The sequence below is a fragment of the Sabethes cyaneus genome, chromosome 1 (genome assembly GCF_943734655.1).
Source record: "Sabethes cyaneus chromosome 1, idSabCyanKW18_F2, whole genome shotgun sequence".
Classification (NCBI taxonomy): Eukaryota; Metazoa; Arthropoda; class Insecta; order Diptera; family Culicidae; genus Sabethes; species Sabethes cyaneus.
Window position 1 is genome coordinate 65,648,998 of NC_071353.1, and position 25,709 is coordinate 65,674,706.

General features: G+C 39.7%; 1 protein-coding gene across 1 annotated transcript; it reads right to left on the reverse strand.

Moving 5' to 3' along the window:
- Positions 1–261: 261 nt before the first annotated feature.
- On the reverse strand, positions 262–24,396 carry LOC128745775 (probable G-protein coupled receptor No18). The gene is made up of 6 exons (XM_053842852.1): positions 24,258–24,396; positions 23,919–24,167; positions 13,050–13,152; positions 12,854–12,979; positions 4,939–5,107; positions 262–939 (listed from the first exon to the last, which is right to left on the reverse strand). Exons 1-6 carry the CDS (start codon positions 24,394–24,396, stop codon positions 262–264), a joined length of 1,464 nt encoding a protein of 487 aa, XP_053698827.1.
- Positions 24,397–25,709: the final 1,313 nt, after the last annotated feature.

Consider the following 25,709-nt stretch of genomic DNA (forward strand, 5'->3'; position numbering starts at 1 on the left):
TAATATTTTTAGAATAACTATTGATATCATTCTAATATACTATCACCTCCGTTGATTTGAGCTCGAAATCTATGATTGCATAGAAGCTTTCAAACGCCACGGGACTATTTTTCAACTAGCCCAAATCAACACGAGTTTCGATTGCCTTTCTTAAGAGGTAATGGATTGTTTCTTTCAATTATATGCAAATATTTAGTACGGCTTTTATTTTGCTTACAACCTACAGCGCTTGCAATAAAAATATAATAAATTATCATATTGTTACGGCCTGAAAATAGTTAAGTTGTGCTTGTTTTTATAAAACTTCCTGATCGTCAAGCGCCAGAAAGCTAATCGAAAGTCTACATTATAAAAAGCGTAAATAAAGGGATTGATAGCACTATTTATCCAACCGAGCCAGGTCAGGAAAGCCATTAGATTTTTACTTTTGGATGATTCGGGTAGAAACGGCATCAACAGATAGTAGATGAAGAATGGTAGCCAGCAAGCGATAAAACCGCCCATCACCATGCTGAGAGTTTGAGCCGTTTTCGATTCACGTTTCAGGGATGAAATTCGAATGGGTATGCGTTTTCCAGTAAGCCTCGATTTGGCGGTGTTGTTTATAGTTACATTCGATATACACGATTCTGCCAGTGATATTTGACTGGCACTGAACTGAACCGAATTGATCGGTCGCATCTCATAATTATTAGGATACTTCACGGTTCCACTAGTATTGCTGGAACCTTGACTCGATGTCATTAGTTTGGTCGCTGTAAGTGGTTGCCTCTGTGCATTGGGAGTAGTTCTGGCTGAGCTCAAAAATTCATATAGCGTTTGATGTGACTGAATGTAGACGGATGGAGTCGCACGCCCAAGGTAGCCTCCCAATTGTGGACTAGTTTCATTTTCGGAAGTATTATAATCAGCATCTACATCACAAGTCTTCTCCGTCACCTTAAAAGAAAGAAAACAATACATCAATACATCAAACAATACTAGCAAATCTGATACGTATTTCTGACATTCGTACTTATAATACTAAAAGTTACAAACTTTTCCTCGTGTGTTTTTCTTTCATTATATGAATGTATCCAATGGAGAAACTAGTCAGCGTGAAGCCCAGTTAAACGTTATGTTCATTTAGAGCCTACCATAGAGCAGCGATGTAGATCTACGGATTTTTGTACATGCTTAAATGTGGGACCCTTCAATTTTCTCAATTTCTGTGAGCTTAGAATAGAGCAGCAGACTTCAAACAAAGAATACTTTATATAATACTAGCTGTCCCGACAAACTTCGTATTGCCACAAATTAACCTGTGTTGTACATAAATCATGAATCTCGGATGATCTTTGTCACACTCGCGACCGTCTCGTCCTGAATAACCTAGTGTTACTATAGATAGTTTTTATGGTCTTGTATTGACTAATGTTTTATGGAAGAGTCTCGAATTTCTCGAGTTCGATTAGTTTTTGAGCTTCGCAAAAATTTCTGTTTTATTTGTATGAGAGTCCATATCCCCCTACCGCAGGGGTAAGAGGTCTCTAACTATCGTAAAATAAATTCAAGACTCCAAAATCTCCCACATGCCAAATTTTGTTCCATTTGCTTGATTAGTTCTCGAGTTATGAGGAAATTTGTATTTTGTTTGTATAGGAGCCCCCCCTCTTAAAGTGGGGAGGGGTTCTTATTCACCATAGAAAATATTCATTCCCTAGAAAACTTTCACATGCCAAATTTGGTTCCATTTGCTTGATTAATTCTCGAGTTAAGAGGAAATTTGCATTTCATTTGTATAGGAGCCCCCCTTCCTAAAGTGGGGAGGGGTCCCAATTCATCATAGAAAAAAATTTTGTCTCCAAAAGCACCCACGTGCCAAATTTTGTTCCATTTGCTTGATTAGTTCTCGAGTTATGAGGAAATTCGTATTTCGTTTGTATAGGAGCCCCCCCTCTTAAAGTTGGGAGGGGTCTTTATTCACCATAGAAAATATTCTTGCCCTCGAAAACTTTCACATGCCAAATTTTGTTCCATTTGCTTAATTAGTTCTTCAGTTATGAGGAAATTTGTATTTCATGTGTATAGGATCCCGCCCTCCTAAAACGGGGAGGGGTCCCAATTCATCATAGAAAAAATTTTTGTCTCCAAAAACACCCACATGCCAAATTTGGTTCCATTTGCTTAATTACTGCTCGAGCTATGAGGAAAATTGTGTTTCTTTGGTACAGGAGCCCCCCCCTCTTAAAGTTGGGAGGGGTCCTAATTTACTATAGAAAATATTCTTGTCCTCGAAAACCTTCACATGCCAAATTTGGTTCCATTTGCTTGATTAGTTCTCGAGTTATGAGTTATGAGTCACATGCCAAATTTTGTTCTATTTGCTTCATCAGTTGTCGAGTTATGCAGAAATTTGTGTTTCATTTGTATGGGAGCCCCCCCTCTTAGTGGGGGGAGGGGTTTCTAACCATCACTAAAACCTTTCCTGGCCCCAAAAAACCTCTACATGCATACTTTCATGCCGATTGGTTCAGTAGTTTTCGATTCTATAAGGAACATACGAACAGACAGACAGACAGACAGAAATCCTTCTTTATAGGTATAGATAGAAGATTCATATTATGTACATGTTTAGATTGGATAGTTTCTCTGATCTTGAGTAAAAGAGTGAGTCCCAAATTTAAGCATGCACAACAATCCGTAGATCTAACATCGCTGCCGTAAAGCTCTACGCTCTATATAAACTGCTAGATAGAGCTGTTGAGAGCTCTATGAAGAAAAATTTCGATTTAGCATTATGACGCCATATTTTTCTGATACAACTGACGTAAACAAATGGCGTCTACGCATAAGTATACGTATTTTAAGGGGATACCTATTAAATGATGCATGTATTGTGTAGTGTTGCATCTTAAAACATCTGTATTTGCAGAACCCGTCTTAGTCAAATACTCAATGTTTCAAGTATTGTTATAGCAAATCCTTGGGCTCAAACATCTTTCTAAGACTTGACCCTTCTTTATCGGCAGACTTCACAGCCGGCTATTAGAGTACAGGACAATTACGGGGCTAATGCTAAAATTGTACTGACTCTATCTAGTAGCACCGTCTAGCCAAGATTCGAACATACGACGACTGGGTTATTAGACCAGCATCGCAGCTCGAAGCTAACTGGGCGGTAAGTAGTATTCTTATAATTAGCTGCAAATAGTCATTTCATTTACTGTTCTGTTATATATTAGCGACTGTGCAGCGAAACAGAATTGTTATTTAAAAAAATCAGAGTGGTTGTGCTCAAGACACGACCGCATAGGTGACGTAGAACTACACTGTTTTTTGTATGCCAGAAGGGCACTGGGTTCAAAAATGCCACTAGGTTGTAAGACTGTGCCCCAATTAGGTATTACATGGTTAATAAAACCAACTACCTTCTTGGGATGAAGTTTCCATACTAAGTATGGAGTTAATAGGTAGCTTCCGAAGAAGCTGAATTTACAAGACGCAACCCGAGCAGGAGCGAAGAGCAAAATAATATAAAAACAATATCAAACTGTGTTATAATGGTATATTTTGTTATTGAGTAGATATTTAAAACAGTGGTTGTAAGATGAGTTTAATAACTGATTTTGTTATCATATCTGTAGACATTTGTGTAGACCGTAGACGTGTGTAGAATTAAATTGTTAATTTTATTTCTAATCGCCCCCTCAAATATATGATAATGCTAACATTTTCTTTAAATCAATTGTTGTTCTCTTTGTTCCTTTGGTAATTCACGCACTAAAATTGACAATAAGTTATTAACATGTGTGAAATTTTTATTTATATAAAGTACTTTTACAATTGTTGCTGGATAGCTAGAAATTCTGTTTATATACATATGCAAAATGTATTGTGCATCAATTTAGTCAATTTGGTGCTTAAACCGTTTCTATGAATTTCATTACTGACGCTTTAGGCTTGAATTTAGGTTAATCTATAAGTTATACCTACAACATATTACATAATGTTGATTATTTTCAGATCTTGAAAAACCACAAAAATGGCACGTTACATGTGGTGATTTCACACGTGTTTGTTTACCGCGGCAACGGTGCTGTTAAAAATCATTGTACCGACTGATCCTCGTAGTAACCACTGACTGAAACGGCGCATGCAGTGCGTGGCGGGATTTATACGAAAAACAAATTTTTTGAGTTTTCGGATCTTTCCAGTAAATTTTCCGATTTTTCTCGCCGTAAAAACATAGCGGTGGTGGAACCGAACAGAATAAAAAAAGACGACTTAAATCGGTAGTGCCTCCTGGTGTACAGAGACACAATACTTCGCAGTCTCACGAGACTTTTAGTGAGAGTAAGTATTGATCGTACAACGAAGATATTTAGATGTTACGATGGAGATTGCGCAATCCAGCACAGAGACAACATCCTTATAATCAGGTCTAAAATAATTGAGATTATCCCAGTTGAACTCCGACAGCTAGCGGATGAATTTTGATCTTTGAGCTCAAGGGCAGATTCATATTTCCACAGGCAACGAAACATTTTATGGACAGAGATCCAGGATATTCAAGTGTACTTGCCAGGAGGTATAGGCTGAGAGACTCTTGCGATGTCACCGACCGCAGGACCGGGACGACATTGATGGGAGGATACAGTACAGCTGTCTTAGAGTATACACTTGGCAGTACAAGAAGCTATGTTTTTGCAGTAGACGTCCAAGCATTTGCATAAATGAAACAGAATAACATCGCTATTCGTTTTATTCGTTTTTCTCTGTATAGCCAAGTGACGGGGATTATTTTAAAAACTTAGCCAGGTGTGTGCAAATAATATCCGTGCTGGCAGTAAATGTTGCCTACTGTCAAACCCTGGCATAGAGTTAGTATGCTCTAAGTGTTTAAGTCTACCAAAATAACTCTATAGTGGATCAATCATCATCAATTAATGGTCTTACCTCTGTTCGCGTCATTCGGTGTTGACGAGACGTCAGGACGCAGCAGATTTTGGAGTATACATACAACATCACAGTCATTGGGATAAAGAACGATCCCATCGCAGAAAAAACGACGTACCCTTTGTTTTGATTGTATAGGCATTCATTCCGCTTTCGATCCTGATCATACCTGTTATGAAAAAAAAAGAAATCAGATTCAGTAGTGGTTCTACAATTGATAATTCAATTTTCCTCAGCGTGTTTCAAAACAATTTTATGAAACTTCTTGCTTTTTATTTTTACTTGAATTTGATACCTTCAATATTTTATGAAGGAAATATTTTCCGTTTTAGAGTATGAAAATTTTTCTGAATTTTCTTCTTTGTGAGATTATTACGCTTATGGATTTGTAAAAAGTAGTACAGCTGCTGTGATCCTACTTAATACATAACTAGTACGATACCCAGCAAACCACAAATCGTATAATAATGTGTGAAAATCATCTTAAATATCGCTAAACAAACTCGAAATCGTACATAAAGCTTAATAAAGCGCACCCTAGTTTACATTTATTCGTACAACATGATAGTAACTGATTCACATACGATTTTCGTCACAGAATTGTATAGCATTATGGAACTAATCATGTTGAATCGGATTCCATCGTATACAAATACTTATGAATGTTTCTATGAATTAATTTCATATAATTTGCAGTACGTATATCGCCTCCAAAACAGTACGCATATGCTGGTTTCGTGCATCGAATGCGATTTCTCTAGATATATATCGGTACATATATCATATTTGTTAGTTTGATATACGTACGAAACTGTTTGCTGGGTAGAGTTGGCTGACAAACAGCTGAATAATGCGTACCGTCAGTGCCTTGCGCACCTGTAGGCGTAAAATACCCTACAGTGGTTCACAGCCTCTAATTCGGCAACTCCTATCCCTACCTCCTCGTGGTACCAGCCGAGATACGAGCAACCTTGGTGGAGATCAGGTAACCAACCCCGGTGGAAGCCAAGGTCATATGCTGATAGGGAAGGAGGGCTCTTTTGAGCTTCGTTGGTCCTCCGGTGTCACACGGGGTTGATATTGCAGGCTTTGGAAGCCGCCAGCACGAAAACGTCAGCGTACACCAGCTGACCAATGAAATGGGATTGTCGACTTTGCCGCCTCCAGGAACATGGCCGTACGTAGTGCCTTTATCCAGTACACACTCCTACGCAAGTACATTTGGAGGTCACCAAATTAGACAGAATCACAAATCGACCACGTTTCGACTTGTTTGTTTCGGACTAGCAGGAATATGTAGAGTTGGAGTGACTGCATCGTTCTCAGGGAACGCGAAAATTCTCCCAGAAACTGAACGGATCCCGCAAAAGTTTTGTGCCGCGAGCCGAAATATGTCGGAATAAAAATGGCTGTATTCTGAAGAACGATCGTAAGGTAATCGATAGGTGGAAGCAGCACTTCGATGCACGCCTGAATGGTGCCCATTGTGAATAATATCTCGACTCGGTGCTTTTGAACAAATGGTTAAATGGTGGAACTCGTACCTCAGTGGTAGAGTGCTTCGTTCGAACCAGTGTTTCCTCGGTAATTACTAATAAGTTTAGAATTTCTCAAGGTAGCAAATTTATGTCCATTGCATTTCTTGCTGTACTTTAACGATATTGCGTTACTGTTGGGTACTCCCGGTATCGTAGTGTACGCCGAAGGCCTAAAACTATTTGATTCGATAGGAAATAAAGACGACTGCCGTCGCCTGCAGAGTTTGCTTGATTCGTTTACGATTCGTTCGAATTGGTGCAAACGAAACTGGCTGATTGTAAAGGTTGCCAAATGCGAAGTTATGAGTTTTCATTATACTAAAAACATAATCTTCTTTTGTTACATTGTTGGTGGTATTAAGTGATGCAGAGTGAACCGAGTTAACGACCTTGGAGTCTTGCTGCACACAAAACTGAAGTTCTATGTATATCATGAATTAATTATCTCCAAGACACCACAGCGGTTTGGATTCATCTTTGATATTGTTTGGAACTTTAAGATGCCCACTGTCTTAAATCGTTGTATTGTGCTTTAGCTCATCCGCTATTAGAAGATTGCAGTCTAGTTGGTTTCGAAAGCAGCCAACTTGGAACTTGCGGATTGAACGTGTACAACGGAGATTTATCCAACTAGCACTGCCACAACTCCCTTGGCAAAATCCTGATGACTTGCCTCCACACGTAGATAGAGGCCGTTTACTTTACCTAGACATACGGGAACATAGACGCAACCTGCTATCCATGGTTAATTTTCGCGCATCGCAACGTTCACTGCGCTCGACGGGATTGCTGGTAACCCAATTTCTCCGGACTGCATTTGGATACAACGAATCAATTACTGAATGTGTAAGGACTTTCTCAAACACTTAGGAATTGTTTGAATTTTTATCTGTCTGTCTGTCTGTATGTTCCTTATAGACTCGGAAACTACTGAACCGATCGGCGTGAAATTTGCACTAAGGCTGCTAATTGAGTTTGATAAATTTCCCATGAAAGGTTATTATATTAGCTTACTTGCAAAAAAATTCTACAGCTCTATCAGTCGAACTCTAACCGTGATGGCAAAACAGTGAAGCTACTTCGTTCAGAAGCGTGCGCGTTCAAAAAACGGTACACCGCCGCGTCGAAAACGGACATCGTGCGGCACTTTGTGGACGCCAGATACGCCCGTTCCGGCATCTACAACATCTTGGCACTATTGGACAACAATCAGAGCATCGAGAAAATGCCCGGTTCCGGACGGCCGACGACCCTCAGCCACAAGAAGCTCCAAAGGATGCTGAAGAGGAATACCGAGGGAAGAGTGGCTACATCGCTGCGTGCGCTTGACCGGAAGGTGGCGCAATCGGCCAAACAGTGAAAAAGTACCTGGCAAACATGGACATATATGTCAGGAAGCGGCAGTCCCGTCCATTGGTTTCGGAGCTGCAGGTGAAGTTCATTTCACAAACCAAGTTTCCCAAGAAGGTGCTGCTGTGGTTGATAATCAGCGAGAAGGGGATGTCAAAGCCGCTCTTGTTTCGCTCGGGACTGGCCGTGAACGGAGAAATTTATAGTACGAAGTTGCCGGAACTTACGCCCTTCATCAAAAAATACCATAAGGGTGTTCTGGCCGGATCTGGCTTCGGTCCACTACTCGAAGTGATCATTGGTGGAGATGGATCGGCTGAATATCAAAGTCGGTGAACCCGCCCAACGTCCCCCAGCTGCGTCTTATCGAGAATGGGCAAACCTGAAGCGTAAGATCTATTCCAACAATTTTGTCGCGAAAACTAAGGAGGAATTGATAAATAAAACGAAGGAAGAACTCAAAAACATGCCTACACGCATGTCTTTGTCCTTCATGGCGAATGTTCCGGTTAACTGCCGGAAGGCTGCTCTCAAGGGCGTAGAATTTTTTTGCAAGTAAGCCGATATAATTACCTTTCGTGGGAAATTTATCAAACTCAATTAGCTGTCTTAGTTTTTTTTTATCACCACACGGATAGAAATTTGATCTCTAAAACGAGCAAAATAACTCATGATTCCCGATTTCTAGCTTATGATTTATGAAAATACACCATGAATAATAGTCATGATATCACGAGCTTCTTGCAGTACAACACAACGCAAAATCATGAACTATTATTCATGATTTTGTGCTGTCTGATATGGCAGTTCAGTCATGATTTGACAGGAATTCGCATTTCATGATTTCATGATTTCGTTCATGGCATCGGAATCAAATTTCTTTGCGTGCATCCGAAAAAAGTCCATTTTTAATGCATACGTTAATAGGTGGGGGGCTTCTATGCAAATGAAACACAAATGTCCTCATAACTCGAGAACTAATCAAGCAAATGGAACCAAATTTGGCATGTGGGGGTTTTAAAGACAGTAATTTTTTGTAGGGTGTATTGAGACCCCTTCCCCCTCTAAGAGGGGGGGACTACAAATGAAATACAAATTTCCTCCCAAGTCGAGAACTAATCAAGCAAATGGAACCGTCTTATGCAGAATTCCACCACACGATTCCAATGCGAGGAATCCCAAAGCTTCTGTGTGCATCGTTTTGATTTATCCAAAACGGGGTATAGTGAATACCCGATCAGACAAACATAACAAAATTATAACAAATCATGATATTCTGTTATGACGGTATTTCTAACATAATTTGATATTTTTTTGGTCTCGTTAGTAGTTAAAATAACAAAAATTCTATCAGAACTTCTTAGCAGCAGTAGCAGAAATGTAACAAAATTTGTTATGTTTTGAACAAAATTATATCAAAATTTGTTATGATATTTGTAACAGGTTTTGTTATAATTTTGTTAAAATATAACGAAAACTACTTTGCCTTTATCTGCTATATCGACATTTTATTTCGGCTAAATTGCCAAAAATAGTACAACTATTTATCAGAAACATTCACAAATAGCACAGAAAAAAACTTTCATATATTTGAAAAATCGTTCCGGCCGCGGCCGGGATTGAACTCACGACACATCGCACAGTATGCAACAGTCTTAACCTCTGTGCTAGAACTACTCTTGAATGAAGGCAGATTAAATGCTTATATGATTTGGCCGATAGCTCATTCGGGGTTGTCAGTTTTTGCTTCGAGCTGTCTATAAATAGAAAATAAGCGTTCAATCCAAAGCCAATCAAGAAGACGAAGAAATTGAATCATGATATGTTGCGCCACTTTAACCGTTGTGTGTGGGACAAAAAAACACCTTTAGCAGGGCGAGAAGGCCCAAAATTGATATTGTTATAACATCAACAATTTTAAACCGATTTTGATGAAATAGGTGTCATTTGATTCGTTAATTTATCTAGTTTTGAATTATCTGGCCATTTGGCCATTAAAAGACATACGGGGCCCGAAAATCCGGAATTCCGACAGAGTGTCCGCTGTGAGGTAGAGAACTGATTGTATTGCAGGAAAATCTGTCATGCGGATATAAAAACTCTAAAAATTCATACAATGAACTATTTCATATAATCAGATGAATCAGGTTGGCCATTCCGGAGTAGATTCCTGTGGGGTCATGGGTGGCCAGTCTAGGATTGGAGGTAAAACCTAGCAGTATGGGTATCAAAGTTCTTGGAATTAATTCGGTAGGTGATATTTTTTATATTTCGATGTATTTTGATTGGTTATTTCGAAAATGGTTTCTACGGGGTCACAGATGATACCGCAGGATTTAAGATAATGCTTAGCATTATCAGAACAGCTCAAAACGTAGAACCATCCGTTATACATTTGGAACCAGTTCCGAAATTATTAATCAGTACTAAACTGGCCATATCAGTTCAAAACATTTAAAAGATCCGCTAAACTAATTCTAATATTGGATTAGGCACCCAACTGGTCATCTGTAACCCTACAAGAACCCAATTCTGGAATGACCAATGCGATTTAATGTCACCAATTTATATAAGATAAAAAAAGGATCCAAAATGTCAAGTTCAAAGCTAATGGCTTTGCTGAAAGCTGATATTCTTCCAAAACAAGCGGCTTCCCACGTTTTACCGGACGTTGCTCCGGAATTACCGATTCCCGGGAACTACATGTCATATGATGGCCAAATGCTTAAACTAATCAAAACTAGATAAATGTACGAATCTGTCACTGTCAAAGGAACCCCGTTAGTTTGCATGAGGAATCGTTCAAACGAACGGGGGTCCACTGTAATGCCAGGCTTCATTCTTGGTTTTTTGCTCAGTAGATGCTCAATTGACTACAGCGCCTCAACTAAACAGAATTAGAAAAAGTAGTGTAAAGGGCGTTTGTAGAGCTTATTATTATCTACACTATTGTTGAAGAAAGTATAGTTCTATCTTTTTTATTTACGGTGCTATGCGATTGCTACCCCGATTGCTACAAATGAGTACTCTTTTTGCTACCAACGGGGTAGCAGCCACATAGCGCCATAAATACAAACGATAGAACTATACTTTCTTCAACAATAATGTAGATAATAATTAGCTCCACAATCGTCCTTTACACTACTTTTTCGAATTCGGTTTAGTTGAGGCGTTGTAGTCAAATTAGCATCTACTGAGCAAAAAACCGAGAATAAAGCCTGAATAATGCAATGACTCCTATGTTTCAGTTTTCGAGTCTGTAAACTTTTCTGTTCATTTTAGCAAGATTCAGCCACAGAAAAGATTAAAAACAACCATGAAATTAATTATTTAAATGATGTGAACGGTTGAAAGCCTAATTAAAAAGTAAATAAATAAATAAGTAAATGATGTGTAGAAGAATCTATTCCTCAGTAATTATGCGAACTATTTAGATAATTTTTTTGTTTTGTTGGTAAAGGTTTGGAGAAAATTTTAACTACTTTTCAACTTTGTAAACATACATAAACCGAGAATATGATAAGATTTTATTTTATCTCAGTTATGTTCAGTCCAAGCATATAGCATATAGCATTAACTAAAAAAACTGGTTCTCTCATATATGAAATTCTACAATGGCATTCAAAAATAACTCTTTAGGTTATTTAAACCAAGACTTCTGTCAATACGTTCTTTAATTTCTAGTAATAAACTGCATGAGGTTCCTCAAGCGCGACTTGACAGGAGCGGCGTGTTACTGCATCGAGTATGTTTCTTAAGGTGCATTTAGATTAGGCAATTTTTTAGCAACATGTAGAATGCGACATGTTGCTAGTTCTTGCTCGCATTAATCGTGGGGAGGACCAACCAGCACCAAATTTAGGATTTTTACATTCTGACCTAAAACAAACAATCTGACAAAATTTGGATCAAATCCGTCAAGGTCGATTACATCTCGGATACTTCGCGTAGAATTACCCTAATACGTGACTTTTAGATTTTAAATTTGCAATAATTTGAGAACGACCTAAGAAAAAAGTTTATATGATATAATGCGTAGAACTTGATTTTATTTTAGTTTTACAAAAACTTGTCAATTTTCAAAGATTATAAAAATTCCGAAAGAGCTCTTTACCAGATTTTAGAGCATTATTTACGCTTAAAAAATCTTTAAAAAAAGACATGTTTTGAGATAATTTAGAATTTATGATTTTTATCGCGTATTTGCAAAGCTTTTTCTTTCAGTGTAATTGTTTACTGAAAATACACTTGATTTACTACGAATTTTGCTTTGACGTCATTTTCATAAAATAAATAGTTTTCGAGATAGAATTTTTTGAAAAAATGTTCTAATTTCTAAATACGCTCTTTTTAAAAGTTACTCTTGACGAAAAAATATATTTCATGGAAAATGATTCGGTGCGGGATTGTAATTAGCAAAACTTCATTGCAATCAAAACTAGTCGAGACAAACCGTTTGCAAGCTGGAACAAGCTGAAATTGCTCTGTAACAAAATTATAACAAATTTTGATATAAGAGCAAAACTTGTAATAATTCTGTTAGCCTCATTATTTTGTCTGATCAAAAATATAACAAGTTCTGTTATTTCTATCTAATTGAGATATTTTTTTGTTATATGTTTGTTATAATCATTTACTCGGGTATGGTTTGAACGTACCTAACAGTATCAGTACTGCAGTATTAAAATTATTAGTCAGGAGAGAAATGCAAAATTTTGGCTCTTATAACTGTGAAACTTGTAATTTGTAACTTGTGACTCATAACTTTAAGCTGATTATTATGCCACAAAACCAACCAAAGTGAGATCAATAAGAGAAACACAGAGAACGCGTGGTCCATCCCGAAGTAGTACTTAATCCTTGACCTAGATGGGGCATGAACTACAAGGTAACCATTGAAAACCAATACGTTGTTAAGCGAATACAGGGTTTAACGGTATGTAGCGAGAGTATAAAGAAAATTGTTCCATTTCTATCGAACTTAAACTGTACAACCAACGAATAGTGTAATCAGTGTGATTACCTACCACCCTAAAAAAGGCGGGCATGTTATGGCTAGTGCCACTATCCATACGATGAGGATCATTAGCAATGCCAATCGCTTGGAGCGCCTTCGCTTCGAGTACGTCAAAGGTTGCGTGACAGCCAGATACCTACGAAAAGATAAAAGTTATTTGTTAAGAGTAGCTTATTCGTCGAAAGTAATTTACAAAATACACTCACCTATCAACGCTGATTGCACAAAGACTCAGAATTGATGCGGTGCAAAGCAGTACGTCAAGCGATATCCAAATGTCACACAGTATCCACCCCAATTGCCATTTGTCTGCGGTGCGAGTATAGATGATAGACATTGAGTTGGCAGAAATAATTAGGAATATTAAAAGTTATTCTTAAACTATTAATAATGAAGGAGATAAAACGTTTTTGAAATTATTAACTCTTGGGTTGTTGACAAGTACTTCAAGGTGTAAGTCAATAGTTGGTTTTCATGATAAAAGAATGATTTTAACAGCCGAGTAAGAATAGAATAACAAAATAAGAAGTCTTAAGTTAATTTAAGCTTTTTTAACGAAGAACACCTTACGTTACGTAACTAATTCGGTATTGAGAAAAGAGAAATTACAAACATATTTCAAAAGTGTATGAGTCAGTTTCACGGTGATTGCCGCTTTATCTCTAGTCCACCTGACGATAAAGTTGCAATCTTTTTAAAACCTCTTTTGCATTCGATACTCCCATTTATTGTTTTAGAACGTGGCGCATACGCTGAAAAGTGTAGCTACTAAAACTTTGTAAAATATGAGTTCGTACCGACCAGGGCGTCACAAGATTGTTGGATCTACCACAACAGTGTTATGCAAGAAATTACTTACGCTGCTCACATGCTTTAGAAATATTTTTTTAAGAAAATCAGTTATTCAGTTTTCTATAGCTACATAATACATAAAAATCTTTCGTTTTAATGCTGAAGAACCTATCACAAGCATCTGTGGGCCAATCACTCGAATGCAAAAGTTACTCTTGCTTTGAGGTCTGGCTTGCTAGCTCCGTTTAACGCAAACTTTCTTTGCGGGAGCAAAAAAAACGTACATTCAGGGGATTCAGAAAAGGAAAAGTTTTCAGCTTAACTTGTGAACTAACGTTTCCCTCCATGATGCGGTTATTTACAGAGCACATACACTTTTAGTGGATTGCACACTTATACATTGTAGAATGTATGTTGAAAAGGAGAAAAACAAATCAAGTTTTTGTACAGCCAACGGAAATTCATTGAGTATTGTTGAACTATTAAAAGTTCCTCATGGTTAATTAAATCTCAGAATTGTAATTTCGTTCGCGAAAAATAAACTGTAAAAAATAATTTCGGTTTCTGTTAAAGTTCGCATCAAATAAAGTTCAATTTCATAGAATTATTGAGCATAAATCTGGTTATTACTAGAGGACTTCTCGCTTTTATGGGTCCTCGGTGACATTTGCCGCTCTTGTAGCTCTGAACAAAAAAGTTCAGCGCATTTGCTCTACTCCTGGGGAGCTCTTAAATCTTGTGTAGGTATAACTTTTCCGTAAGCTATACCTATCCACCCCATACTCTGTTTGGGGCTGCACTTCACCCAAGCAAAATTTGAAAATTTGTTTTATGGGGCATTTGGAGAATTAATTATTATCTGCAATATTGCTGAAGAAACTAATGTATCATCTTCTATGTTTACGGCGATGTAAGTTTGCTACCCTGTAACATTTGCCAATTTAAGAAACAATCGGTATCGGTAGGTAGCTTTCGCCTGGTGATAGGGTGCAGAATCTTGTTGGAAGCATTATGGTACATTCTTGGTGTATTTTTTGACAATGGGAACCCGATCAAATGAAAACAACAAATTTATAACAGGATAAGTTCTAAATAACAAGTGTTTTACAACAACTTCACCTTTGCGTTTTGTTATGAACCTCTCAAGTAACATTTTTGTTGTATAACAGCTTATTGAACCATGCACACCTAATTTCCGTGGAACAACTGCTTGATAAGCTAATATATAACAAAAATGTTACTTGGGTTAGTCTTATTAGTAGTTATAATAACAAAAATTGTAACAAAATCCGCTCTGGGCATATCACAATAACATCAAATTATGATATAATTTGATCAAGTTTATTTCAAGATGAGTTACAAAACAGCATTCTACCCTGCTTTATAACCTAAATGTAACAAACCGTGCTACAAGTAGCAGAACGAGCTAGATTCTTGGTAAAACATTTCCTGTATCACAAGTTTTGCTATCACATTCATAACACACTTTGATAGAAATATCAGCTGGAGCTACAATAGAGGTTTTCCATCAAAAATGTTTTTTTTTTTCATTAAATGTTCGGTTTTGACTCTAACTTTGATTTGATTTAGGTGGCTTGCCGTCCTAAGACAAAGCCTGTTGAACAAAATTTCTCCATGTAACTCGGTTGAGGGCTACCGCTCTCCAATTCCTCGGACACCGAGTACTCTCCGCCAGATCTTGCTCCACCTGGTCTAACCATCTTGCTCGCTGCGCTCCTGGTCGTCTTGTTCCTACCGGATTTGAGGCGAACACCATCTTTGCAGGGTAGTTATCCGGCATTCTTGCAACGTGCCCTGCCCATCGTATCCGTCCAGCTTTAGCTACCTTCTGGATACTGGGTTCACCATAGAGCTGTGCGAGTTCATGGTTCATCCTCCGCTTCCATACTTCGTTCTCCTGTACGCCGCCGAAGATCGTTCTTAGCACTCGTCGTTCGAAGACTCCGAGCACTCGCAGGTCCTCCTCGAGCATTGTCCATGTTTCATGCCTGTAGAGAACAACCGGTCTAATAAGCGTCTTGTACAGGGTGCACTTTGTACGGGGACTTAGTCTGCTCGACCGCAATTGCTTGTGGAGCCCATAGTAAGCACGACTTCCGCTGATAATACGCCTCCGAATCTCACGGCTGGTATCATTGTCCGCCGTTACCAGTGAGCCAAGGTAGACAAATTCATCGACTATCTCAAACTCATCGCCGTCGATCAATATACTACTGCCCAAGCGGTGTCGTTCGGCCTCGGTTCCGTTGGCCAGCATGTACTTTGTTTTAGTATTTACCTTTAACCCAATCTTTTCTGCTTCGCGCTTTAGTCTGGTGTACTGTTCAGCCACCGCCACAGATGTTCTGTCGATAATATCCATGTCATCGGCAAAGCAGACGAATTGACTCGATTTGTTGAATATCGTGCCCCACGTGTTGATATCCGCTCGGTTCATAACACCTTGTAGCGCTATGTTGAACAGCAGGCATGAAAGACCATCACCTTGTCGAAGCCCTCTGTATGATTCGAATGAACTTGACAATCCACCCGAAATCCGAACACAGCACTGTGTAACATCCATCGTAGATTTAATCAGTTTGATGAGCTTCCTGGGGAAGCTGTTCTCGTCCATGATTTTCCATAGCTCTTTCCGGTCAATGGTATCGTATGCGGCTTTAAAGTCAACGAATAAATGATGCGAGGGAATTCTGTAATCACGGCCCTTTTGGAGGATTTGCCGCAGTGTAAATATTTGATCCGTTGTAGACCGACCTTCGACGAAGCCGGCTTGATAAGTTCCCACAAATCTATTCGCAATTGGTGATAGACGGCGGAAAATGATTTGGGACAGCACTTTATAAGCGGCATTGAGAACGGTGATCGCTCGATAGTTCTCACAGTCCAACTTGTCGCCCTTTTTGTAGATCGGGCAGATAACCCCATCTTTCCACTCCTCCGGTAGCTGTTCCGTACCCCAAATTCTAACAATTAGTCGGTGCAGACAAACGGCCAGCTTTTCTGGTCCCATTTTAATAAGCTCCGCTCCGATGCCATCTTTTCCAGCTGACTTGTTGTTCTTTAGCTGCATGATGGCCTCCTTAACTTCACCTATCGTTGGGGCTGGCACCTCTTCCCCGTTTGCTGCACCGTCGAAGTCGCTTTCCCCGCCGCCATGGTTTTCCGCCTGGGCGCCATTCAGGTGTTCGTCGAAGTGCTGCTTCCACCTATCCGTCACCTCACGATCGTCCGTCAGAATACTACCAGTCTTATCCCGATACATTTCGGCTCGCGGCACAAAGCCTTTGCGGGATCCGTTCAGTTTCTGGTAGAACTTCCGCGTTTCCTGAGAACGATGCAGCTGCTCCAACTCTGCATATTCCTGCTCTTCCAGGTTGCGCTTTTTCTCCCGAAAGATTTGGTTTCGCTGCATCTTCTTCTGTTTGTGTCTTTCCACGTTCTGACGTGTGGCACTGCGCATCTTGGCCGCCCGCGCAGCGTTCTCCTCATCCATCACCCTCCTACATTCATCGTCAAACCAATCGTTCCGCTGATTCCGGGCCACATGCCCGATGGAGCTCTCCGCTACACTGCTGATGGCTGTTTTGATAGTGTTCCAACAGTCCTCGAGAGGGGCTTTGTCCAGCGCGTTCTCTTCCGGCAGCGCAGCTTCGAGTGAATGCGCGTAGTTTGTGGCGACGTCTTGCTGCTTCAGCCGTGCGAGATCTAACCGAGGCTGGCGTCGGTACCGAATGTTGTTCACAACGGAGAGTCTTGGGCGCATCTTAACCATCACTAGGTAGTGGTCCGAGTCAACGTTAGCGCTTCGATAGGATCTGACGTCGATAATGTCCGAGAAGTGCCGACTGTCGATCAAAACGTGGTCGATCTGTGATTCTGTCTGATTTGGTAACCTCCAAGTGTACTTATGATGGATTCTGTGCTGGAAAAAGGTACTACATACGGCCATATTCTTGGAGGCGGCAAAGTCGATAAGTCTTAGGCCCATTTCATTGGTCCGTTGGTGTGCACTGAACCTTCCAATCACCGGTTTGTATTCCTCCTCCTGGCCGACCTGAGCATTGAAATCCCCGATGACGATCTTGATATCATGTTTTGGGCAGCGGTCGTATTCACTCTCCAACTGCGCGTAGAATTCATCCTTGTCGTTTTCGGTACTTCTGAGGTGAGGGCTGTGCACGTTGATGATGCTTATGTTGAAGAATCGGCCCTTGATTCTCAACCTGCACATTCGAGGATTGATTGGCCACCACCCAATCACCCGTTTCCGCATCTCGCCCATCACTATGAAAGCTGTACCCAGCTCGTGTGTGTTGCCGCAGCTCTGGTAGGTGGTATGTCCATCTCTGAACGTACGTACCGTTGAGCTCTTCCAGCACACCTCCTGCAGCGCTACGACGTCGAACTTGCGGCTCTTCAGTACGTCGGAGAACACTCGAGTGCTCCCTTGGAAGTTGAGAGATCGGCAGTTAAACGTCCCGAGTTTCCAATCCATAGTCCTTTTCCGTCGCTTGGGTCTATTCCGATTGTTCCAGTAAGAATATATTTGTTCTTCAATCCGTGCTTTAGTATTTTCCGTGGTGACGGCTTGCAAAGCCTGCTACACTAACCCCCTGTTTCGCCGGAGGGCCAACGAAGCTCGAAAGAGCCCTCCTTTCCTGTCAGCATACGACCTTGGCTTCCACCGGGGTTGGTTACCCGATCTCCACCAAAGTTGCTCGTATCCCGGCTGGTACCACGAGGAGGTAGGAATAGGAGTTGCTGAATAAGAGGCTATGAACCACTGTAGGGTCTATTTTATGCCTACAGGTGCACAAGGCACCGACGGTACACATCATTCAGCCGTTTACCAGTTTGACTCTAACTAAAGCCTCTAAAACTAGTGTAAAAATGAAAAAATAAAATACGTATATTTCAACCCGTCACTTCTCGGATGTTGTTGCAACCCTTCGGATTTGCGCGCACCTCAATATCGATAATATCGTTATCATTGTCATCTAATGACACTGACGTCTGAGAGAGAAGATAAACTTCCGGGTGAGACAAAAAGTTATCTAAAAGTTCTACAAAAAGATCTACATGCTTTATACTTAGTTCTATTATTCTCAAAAATTATTAAAAACTAAAAGTGTTACTAATTAAAATTATAATTTGATTATCACGATTGCGCTAGAATACGTTGTTTTCATATATGAGGAGTGCCACAATCGGCAAACATCCAGGTCAAATATAAAGAAAAACGGAAAAAAATCATTAAATGTAAGGTTACACAATTTATATTTCTTAAAGTAAACGATGTATCTCCGATATTTTTAATCTGCCAGCAAAAATATAGTGATTAAAAATACAGAAATTCGATCCATTTTCGACCTATGCAACGGTTCTCCGCAACAGATGTATTACATGCCTTTTTGTACCAGCGCAGTGTCCTCTATTTTCACCACTTCGAAACCATTGGCGCCACTCTTTACTCTTGTGGCAAGCAACACACCAGAGATGGGCGCCGCTAACCGAAATTTTAGCTTCGCTAACAGCTAATCCACTAAATCAAAACGTTAGCTTCGATAACCGCTAACCGCTAAATTAACCAAAAATTCAGCGGAAGTTAACGCTAACCGCTAACCGCTAAATTTGTTAGCACTGTAGATTTGGCAATACTTTGATCAGTGCTAATTTCGGCAATAAAAGAAAATCATCGTTGAAAAGGTTTAAGAAAAAGTACATGAATTAATTCCGTGAAAAAAATTGCAGGCATTCACGAAAAATGTTTAAAAACCATTATCGCTTACCGCATTAGCACATTAAAAACCTTTGTTATATAATATAACAAAGGTAAAAAGGGTAAAAATATATTTCCATGTGGCAAGACATAGTTTTCTCGATTTTTGATTGGAGTTTTCGATCGTTGTGAAACATTTTGTGAAAGCTTTCCAAATAACATTTTCTCTGGATTGCTTACGTGCACCTGCCGTATTGGCGGACTATTTTTGGCGGAGCATAAACGGATAGCGGAGGCATATGAACCATGAGTTTCAGGCACTATTTATCGTACGCCTGGCGAAAGTCGGGAGACTACGGTGGGCCAGCCACGTCGCAAGGATGCCGGGCAACTGTGCAGTGAAATCCGTTCTCTTCAAGAATCCCACCGGCATCCCCCCAGCACCAGGTTGAAGCCGACTTGCGTGTGTCGAGACGCTCAGCAAATTGGCGACGAGTAGCCCAGATCAGAGTCAATGGAGTGGAATTGTTGATACGGCAAAAGCCACCGGCTCTCGGCTGGTAAAGTACGTACAAAAGTTTGGAATTTAGAATCCTTCGATTTAAGCTTATGCGATATTTATCAAAAAATTTCCTTCTGTCAAAAAAAGTTAGCGGTTTATTTAGCGGTACATAAATTTAGCGGAAGCTAATAAAAACGCTAACGCTTATAAAAATTAGCGAAAACGCTAACCGCTAAGCAAAATGTTAGCTGAGCTAATTAGCTGTTAGCGGATTAGCGGAATTGTGCCCACCTCTGCAACACACGAAACGAAAAAGAAGGTAATCATTAGCTTTTCATTCGTTTTGCCCTTTTCACTCAACCGCTGATACACATATGTTAAAATCTGTTGTGCAATGCTGCCAGAAAATCTGAAAAATTTTGATAAACAGTGCAGCTGAAATGCATTTTTTTAAAACTCAACATTCGTGATTTTGTGAAAAGAAATTCAACATTCTTGCAAATTGCATTGTTTAAAACATCGTAGTAAATTCTAGAGTCAACAAAAAAAAAAATAGTTTTGCACCATTGTCACTCGTATTGGGAGTACTTTCGAGAAAAAATAAGAAAAGGAGGGGTATGATCTGACGAAAAACCTCTATTCTGTAATATTTTTGTTAGAATCATCTGATCGGGAAACAAATGGTTCTTCAAAATACTATCGATGTAATATTTTCTGTTTAATTTTAACAGAATTTCTCAATCACTTCTGCTCAAGCGGCACGAGCAGCGGCCGACATCTTCGACTCTCGCAACCTTCCGTTTTTCAGTCAAACCGTACACCCGTTGTTTATTGTATAGAATTAACCAAACATCATCTATTATGCATGATCGACTGTGGAGTTCTCAGTTACGTCCAGACTGATCTGGTTTCCATCTCGAATTCACTCTCTTACTCGTCTGATAGCTTTCAGTGTCCTTACAATGCGGTTACGGTCAGGTTGGGGGAGTATTTTTCAAGAAGTGGTTCCCTTGTACTGCTTGATGGTACGAAAGATGAATCTTTTGTTTATTCCGAGTGACTTCAGCTTCTTCAAAACATCACACGGACGAAAAATTTTCAAAAACAGACTTATCACATGCTTCCTTTTTGCGTCCATCATTACCGAATGAAAATTCCAAACAAACTTGACATTTGAATATACTCTAAACGAAAAATATGCAGCCACATCTGTGATAGGCCCATTTTAAATTAAACACGTCCAAATAACACTGAGAGTTATTACTGCTCACCCCGTACTTTGATATACCCTTCCTAAGTTTCTAATTTGTCCTAATTTCCATCCAGTTTTTATTAATGATTACCAGAGTGTTCAGTTCAAGATCTCCAAGGATACGTAGGTGTCCATGGAGATTTCCATCTTGAAGATGATTAGCACATCGAAGCCTAAAATTACCTTTTTGTGCTTCAAGTTGTGCGAATTGGTGCAAAGGTAGATGATATAAAAGTACGTCTAGGGCTTTGGAGGGTGTGCTACTCTACCTTTCACAATTATTGAAGAGCTGTAGTTTACCGAAACTTTTTAAGCTAAAATTTGTGTAATGAGTACCCAGGTAACCAATAAGCATTAGTATAAGCAGTAAATCAATCGTTTATTAGCATCCCTGGCGTTTTATACTGCAGTTTGCTGTTTATCAGCCTTTTGACTACATAACTGTTGTAAACAATTCTATATAATTTCTTCTTGTCGGTAACTAGCTGCAAATAAACATTGTCAGCACTCCCTGAGTGTTAGAGCTCCCTGAAGTAATATCGGTATTACGGTATCGGTAGGTGGCGCCAGGCTGGCTGGAGGCTGGAGACTCGAGTAGGGTTTTAGTGGGTCTGGATCCTCACGCCCTAGTAGGGGGGTTGGGATACCAAACCCCACTCCCTGAGTTGTCTTCTCAGGTGTCTGATAGCAGATTTCCCCACATCAAATTGAAATAGTTTAGAGTGTATTGTTTACACTGTATTTTTATCGCTGTCAGTTTTTCGAAAATTGAAAAATGGTGTCACCCGAAAAGTAACGAATTGATTTTGCGCAAGCACCTGGAAAATCCTCAACTCTCTCATTGGGACATCGCAAAACAACTCATAATCCTACGGTCAACGGTTATCCGTGTGCTTAAACGTTACCACGAAACTCTGACCATCGAACGGAAGGAGAAATGTGGAATTATTAGTATTCAGGATCGCAAGCGTGTCGTGAAAGAGTTTAAGCGGAATCCCAACGCTTCGGTCAGCGATGTGGGTAAAAAGTAGAACCTGTCCAAGTCTTTTACTCAGGAAGCTAAGGACTGGGAGGGACTGCATAAATACAAAGTGCATAAAGCTCCAAACCGTACGGCAAAATACGGTGGGAAAGTTACGGGCACGAAAACTGCACAACCAGATGCTGACGAAGCTTCATTGTCTCATCACGGATGATGAAACTTACGTCAAGGCGGACTTCCGGTAGCTTCCGGGGCTACTGTTCTTCACCGCACAGAGCACAAGTTTGATGTTCCGGAGGAAGTAAGGAAGCAAAAACTTTCAAAGTTTGCCAAAAAAATACATGATTTGGCAAGTGATCTACTCATGTGGTAAACGGAATACGCCGTTCGTGATTGCCGGGACTGTAAACAGACAGATCTACCTCAAGGAGTGTCTACAAAAGTGTCTACTTCCTCTGTTGAAGCAACACGAGAGCCCTACGATTTTCTGGACCAAGGACATGCCCCCCAACGCACCGGAACTAAGGCTCATCGAAAAATACTGGGCTATTATGGGGCAGGCACTACAGAAGCATACCAAGGTGAAGAATAAAAGGATTTCCGTATCAGAAGAAGCTGCAGCCAGATGTTGTACAGACCCCTTTGAGTGGAGTTAAGCGTAAGGTGTAAGCATACGTATGTATGTAAATGTAAAGTAAAATGTAAAGTACTCTCATTCTAGGGGCGATATTACAATAGATCAACTATATAGTATGAGTCCACACATGAAAAAAAAGTACTCTCATATTCACTCCTCACTAAAATTGCTATGTCGTCAGCGAACCCCATAATTCCTTTGAGAACAACCTCTAGTTGTATTCGTCGTTAGCAGTTACATTAGCAGATCCTGCCAGTTTTACTGTTGTCATTGTTGTCGGCTAGCATTGCCGTTTTTCTATGGTTTATTTTATTGAATTGTGGAAGTGTGCTCCCTCCATATAAAAAAACTTGAAGTGAGATTTCTTTATAGTCTTTATAGACTTCACTATTTTTTAAATCAGCGGGTGAAGCGCTGTTTTAGTTGATTTTAGAGTTTGGTAGGCAAACTGGAATTTATTCAAAGTTCTTCTATTAAGGTATGCTAGTTTGAATATGAAGATCAATGATTTTTTCTATCATTGTTAAAATCACGGCTGTGAGACTAATTGGTCTGTATGCTTTGGAACTAGTCCTGCTACGTTTCCCAGCTTTCCAGGGATGAAAGTGATTCGTAACCGTGTTAACTTTGCGTTTTTGAAGTAGCACCGGAAAATTCCGTGTGATCCATAAAGGGCATCTATAGCATGGCATCCACTGCCCACTCAAATCTTGACTTCGTCCCTAATTGAACTAGATTGAGCTGTGTTGAAGTTCTGTGGGTCATCGGAAGATGTTTCAATTGAACCTGGAAGTGGTTGTAAATTGGCCATTGTCTTTCCAAGTGTAAAATCTTGCTACAACAGACAAGCTATCCACTTGCTCGTAAGTAATCTTCTAATTACTTCTTTTAGATTTACGAATCTGACTTTATTTTATGTGGAATTAGTTTTGAAAATAATATTACTAATATAAGCTTGTTCTTCAGCGTAAGCGGAAGTCGGTATGAAATAAACAAATAAATAAATTTGGACAAAGAACCATATGAAATCCGAGTTTGATAATACCAGTGCATAGATGATAAACGCACGAATAATACAGCAGCTTTTTGGAGGTGAATATATGATTTGCAAAATTTCCTAGATATTCAACAATTAACAACGACCCAGGCCCTTTATCTCATAATACTTACCCACTACGAAAAGTATTACCGCGGGTGGCATTACAAAAATTCCTACCAACCAGTCAGCTACGGCTAAACTCATCACGAAGCAGTTGGTCACCGTTCGAAGGCGACGGGTGGTGGCGACTGATAAGATGACTAACGTATTACCAATCACCGTGACGACAATCAGAGTGCAAAACAGCACTACCAGCAGTATTTTTTCCCACGATACGCATAACCGAGCGCATTCCTTGCTGATGTTCGAACTGATGCTGTCTACATTCTCAGCTGCAATTATGTCTACATTCTCAGCTGCAATTACTCCCACCATTGAGGAAGCATTGCCAGTAGTATCCACCACAAAACGCTCGCTAATGTTTAACAAATTCCCATTGACAATCTGCAAGTTTACGTGTATTTCCTGGTAAGCATTCGTAAAGGATGCCGAGTAGTTGATCGAAAAAGAAGCCATCGTGGTGTTAATGGAATTTTTCTCCTTCGCCATTGCTTTATTATGTTGTTATTGCTACGCGGAATCCTTATAACTGCAGCAGCTGCAAATTTTCACATATCCGTTGAACTCGTTGGTTATCAAATGGAAACCTGGAGATGATTTAAAAATATCTGCTTTAGAAATGATATTCAAAAATAGGACACCGTCTCTAGTTTCTGATAATAAATGACAGAAGTTGGCGCTAGTGTTTCATCATGCGCCATGCGTGTGAATATACTTGAAACTATCAATGTTTCCCTGTTGGATACAACAGATGTCGTTACTTTGTACCGCATATTGTACATTTCGGTAAAAGCTCAATTTTGAGCGACAATACATTTACTGAATGCAGTAACATTACTCTCTCATGCATCTCAGTTTCTTTTGTGTTTATCCGAAGACCCCATTATTAACAAGACTGGCCTCTCTGTTATTTTTCCTTATAAACGCCATGCGCCAGCATCTGCGGCGCTTCTATTTGTGAAGGTGGTAATTTTTGTGATTGTTCGACTATGTTGGCATGGTGCTATGAATATTAGCACTCACTCACACAGATGCATCCAGGGACCATCTTGGCCAACAGAGTGGGCTACCATCAGTGTCTCCCGAATATTGCCAGAGCCGCCAGTCTTCTTGTCAAGGGGTCTTCGGTTTATCGCTAATCGCAATATAACCACCGACAAACCGACATGACATCCCATACATTTTCCTTGGAAAACTTGTGTCCGAAAATTTGAATCAAAATACGTTAAACAGTAACACCATCTGCACAACGGATCGCTAATAATCTTGGAAAAGTAGAGAACAGGTTTGGCAGAATGTTATTCACTAACTGTGTGTGACCGAGACGAAAAAATTAAAACACACCAGCGCACAATGGGCAAAAACGAGCTCGTAATCCCAAGAATTAGAAGCCGCTGGTTTGGAATCTTACAAGATACCTATTCTTATATAAAAAACCCGATTTAATCCACCTAGTGGTGAAAGGAACCTTTATTATACGGTCTTACTTGCTATTTGAGATAGAAATCGACACGTCTTCGGACATAATTCATCTATTGGTTAACGTTGCGTAGTGCGTTGGTTTACATAAAATTTTTGAAAATTGAATAAGTTTACCAAATTTTAACAAAATAGGAGCACTTATAAATTTTGATAGATCCTTTTTTCATTAAATTGCTGAGTAAGGATAAGTAAGTTGTACTAATTTGAGTAAGTGCAACTAAAAGTAAGTTGTAAGAGGAAATTTATAGTTTATAGGTTTTTTAACTATGCATAATTTTCGGTAATGCCATTCTATTTGATTCACATCAATAAAGTTTTTT

Excerpts from the sequence above, each read along its gene's own strand:
- LOC128745775 (XM_053842852.1), bottom strand. The coding sequence starts at position 24,396 with ATGGCGAAGGAGAAAAATTCCATTAACACCACGATGGCTTCTTTTTCG. Across the intron at positions 13,153-23,918 it reads GGTAATACTTTTCGTAGTGG|ACAAATGGCAATTGGGGTGG; the intron begins GTAAGTATTATG and ends CTCGCACCGCAG. Across the intron at positions 12,980-13,049 it reads TGTGCAATCAGCGTTGATAG|GTATCTGGCTGTCACGCAAC; the intron begins GTGAGTGTATTT and ends ATCTTTTCGTAG.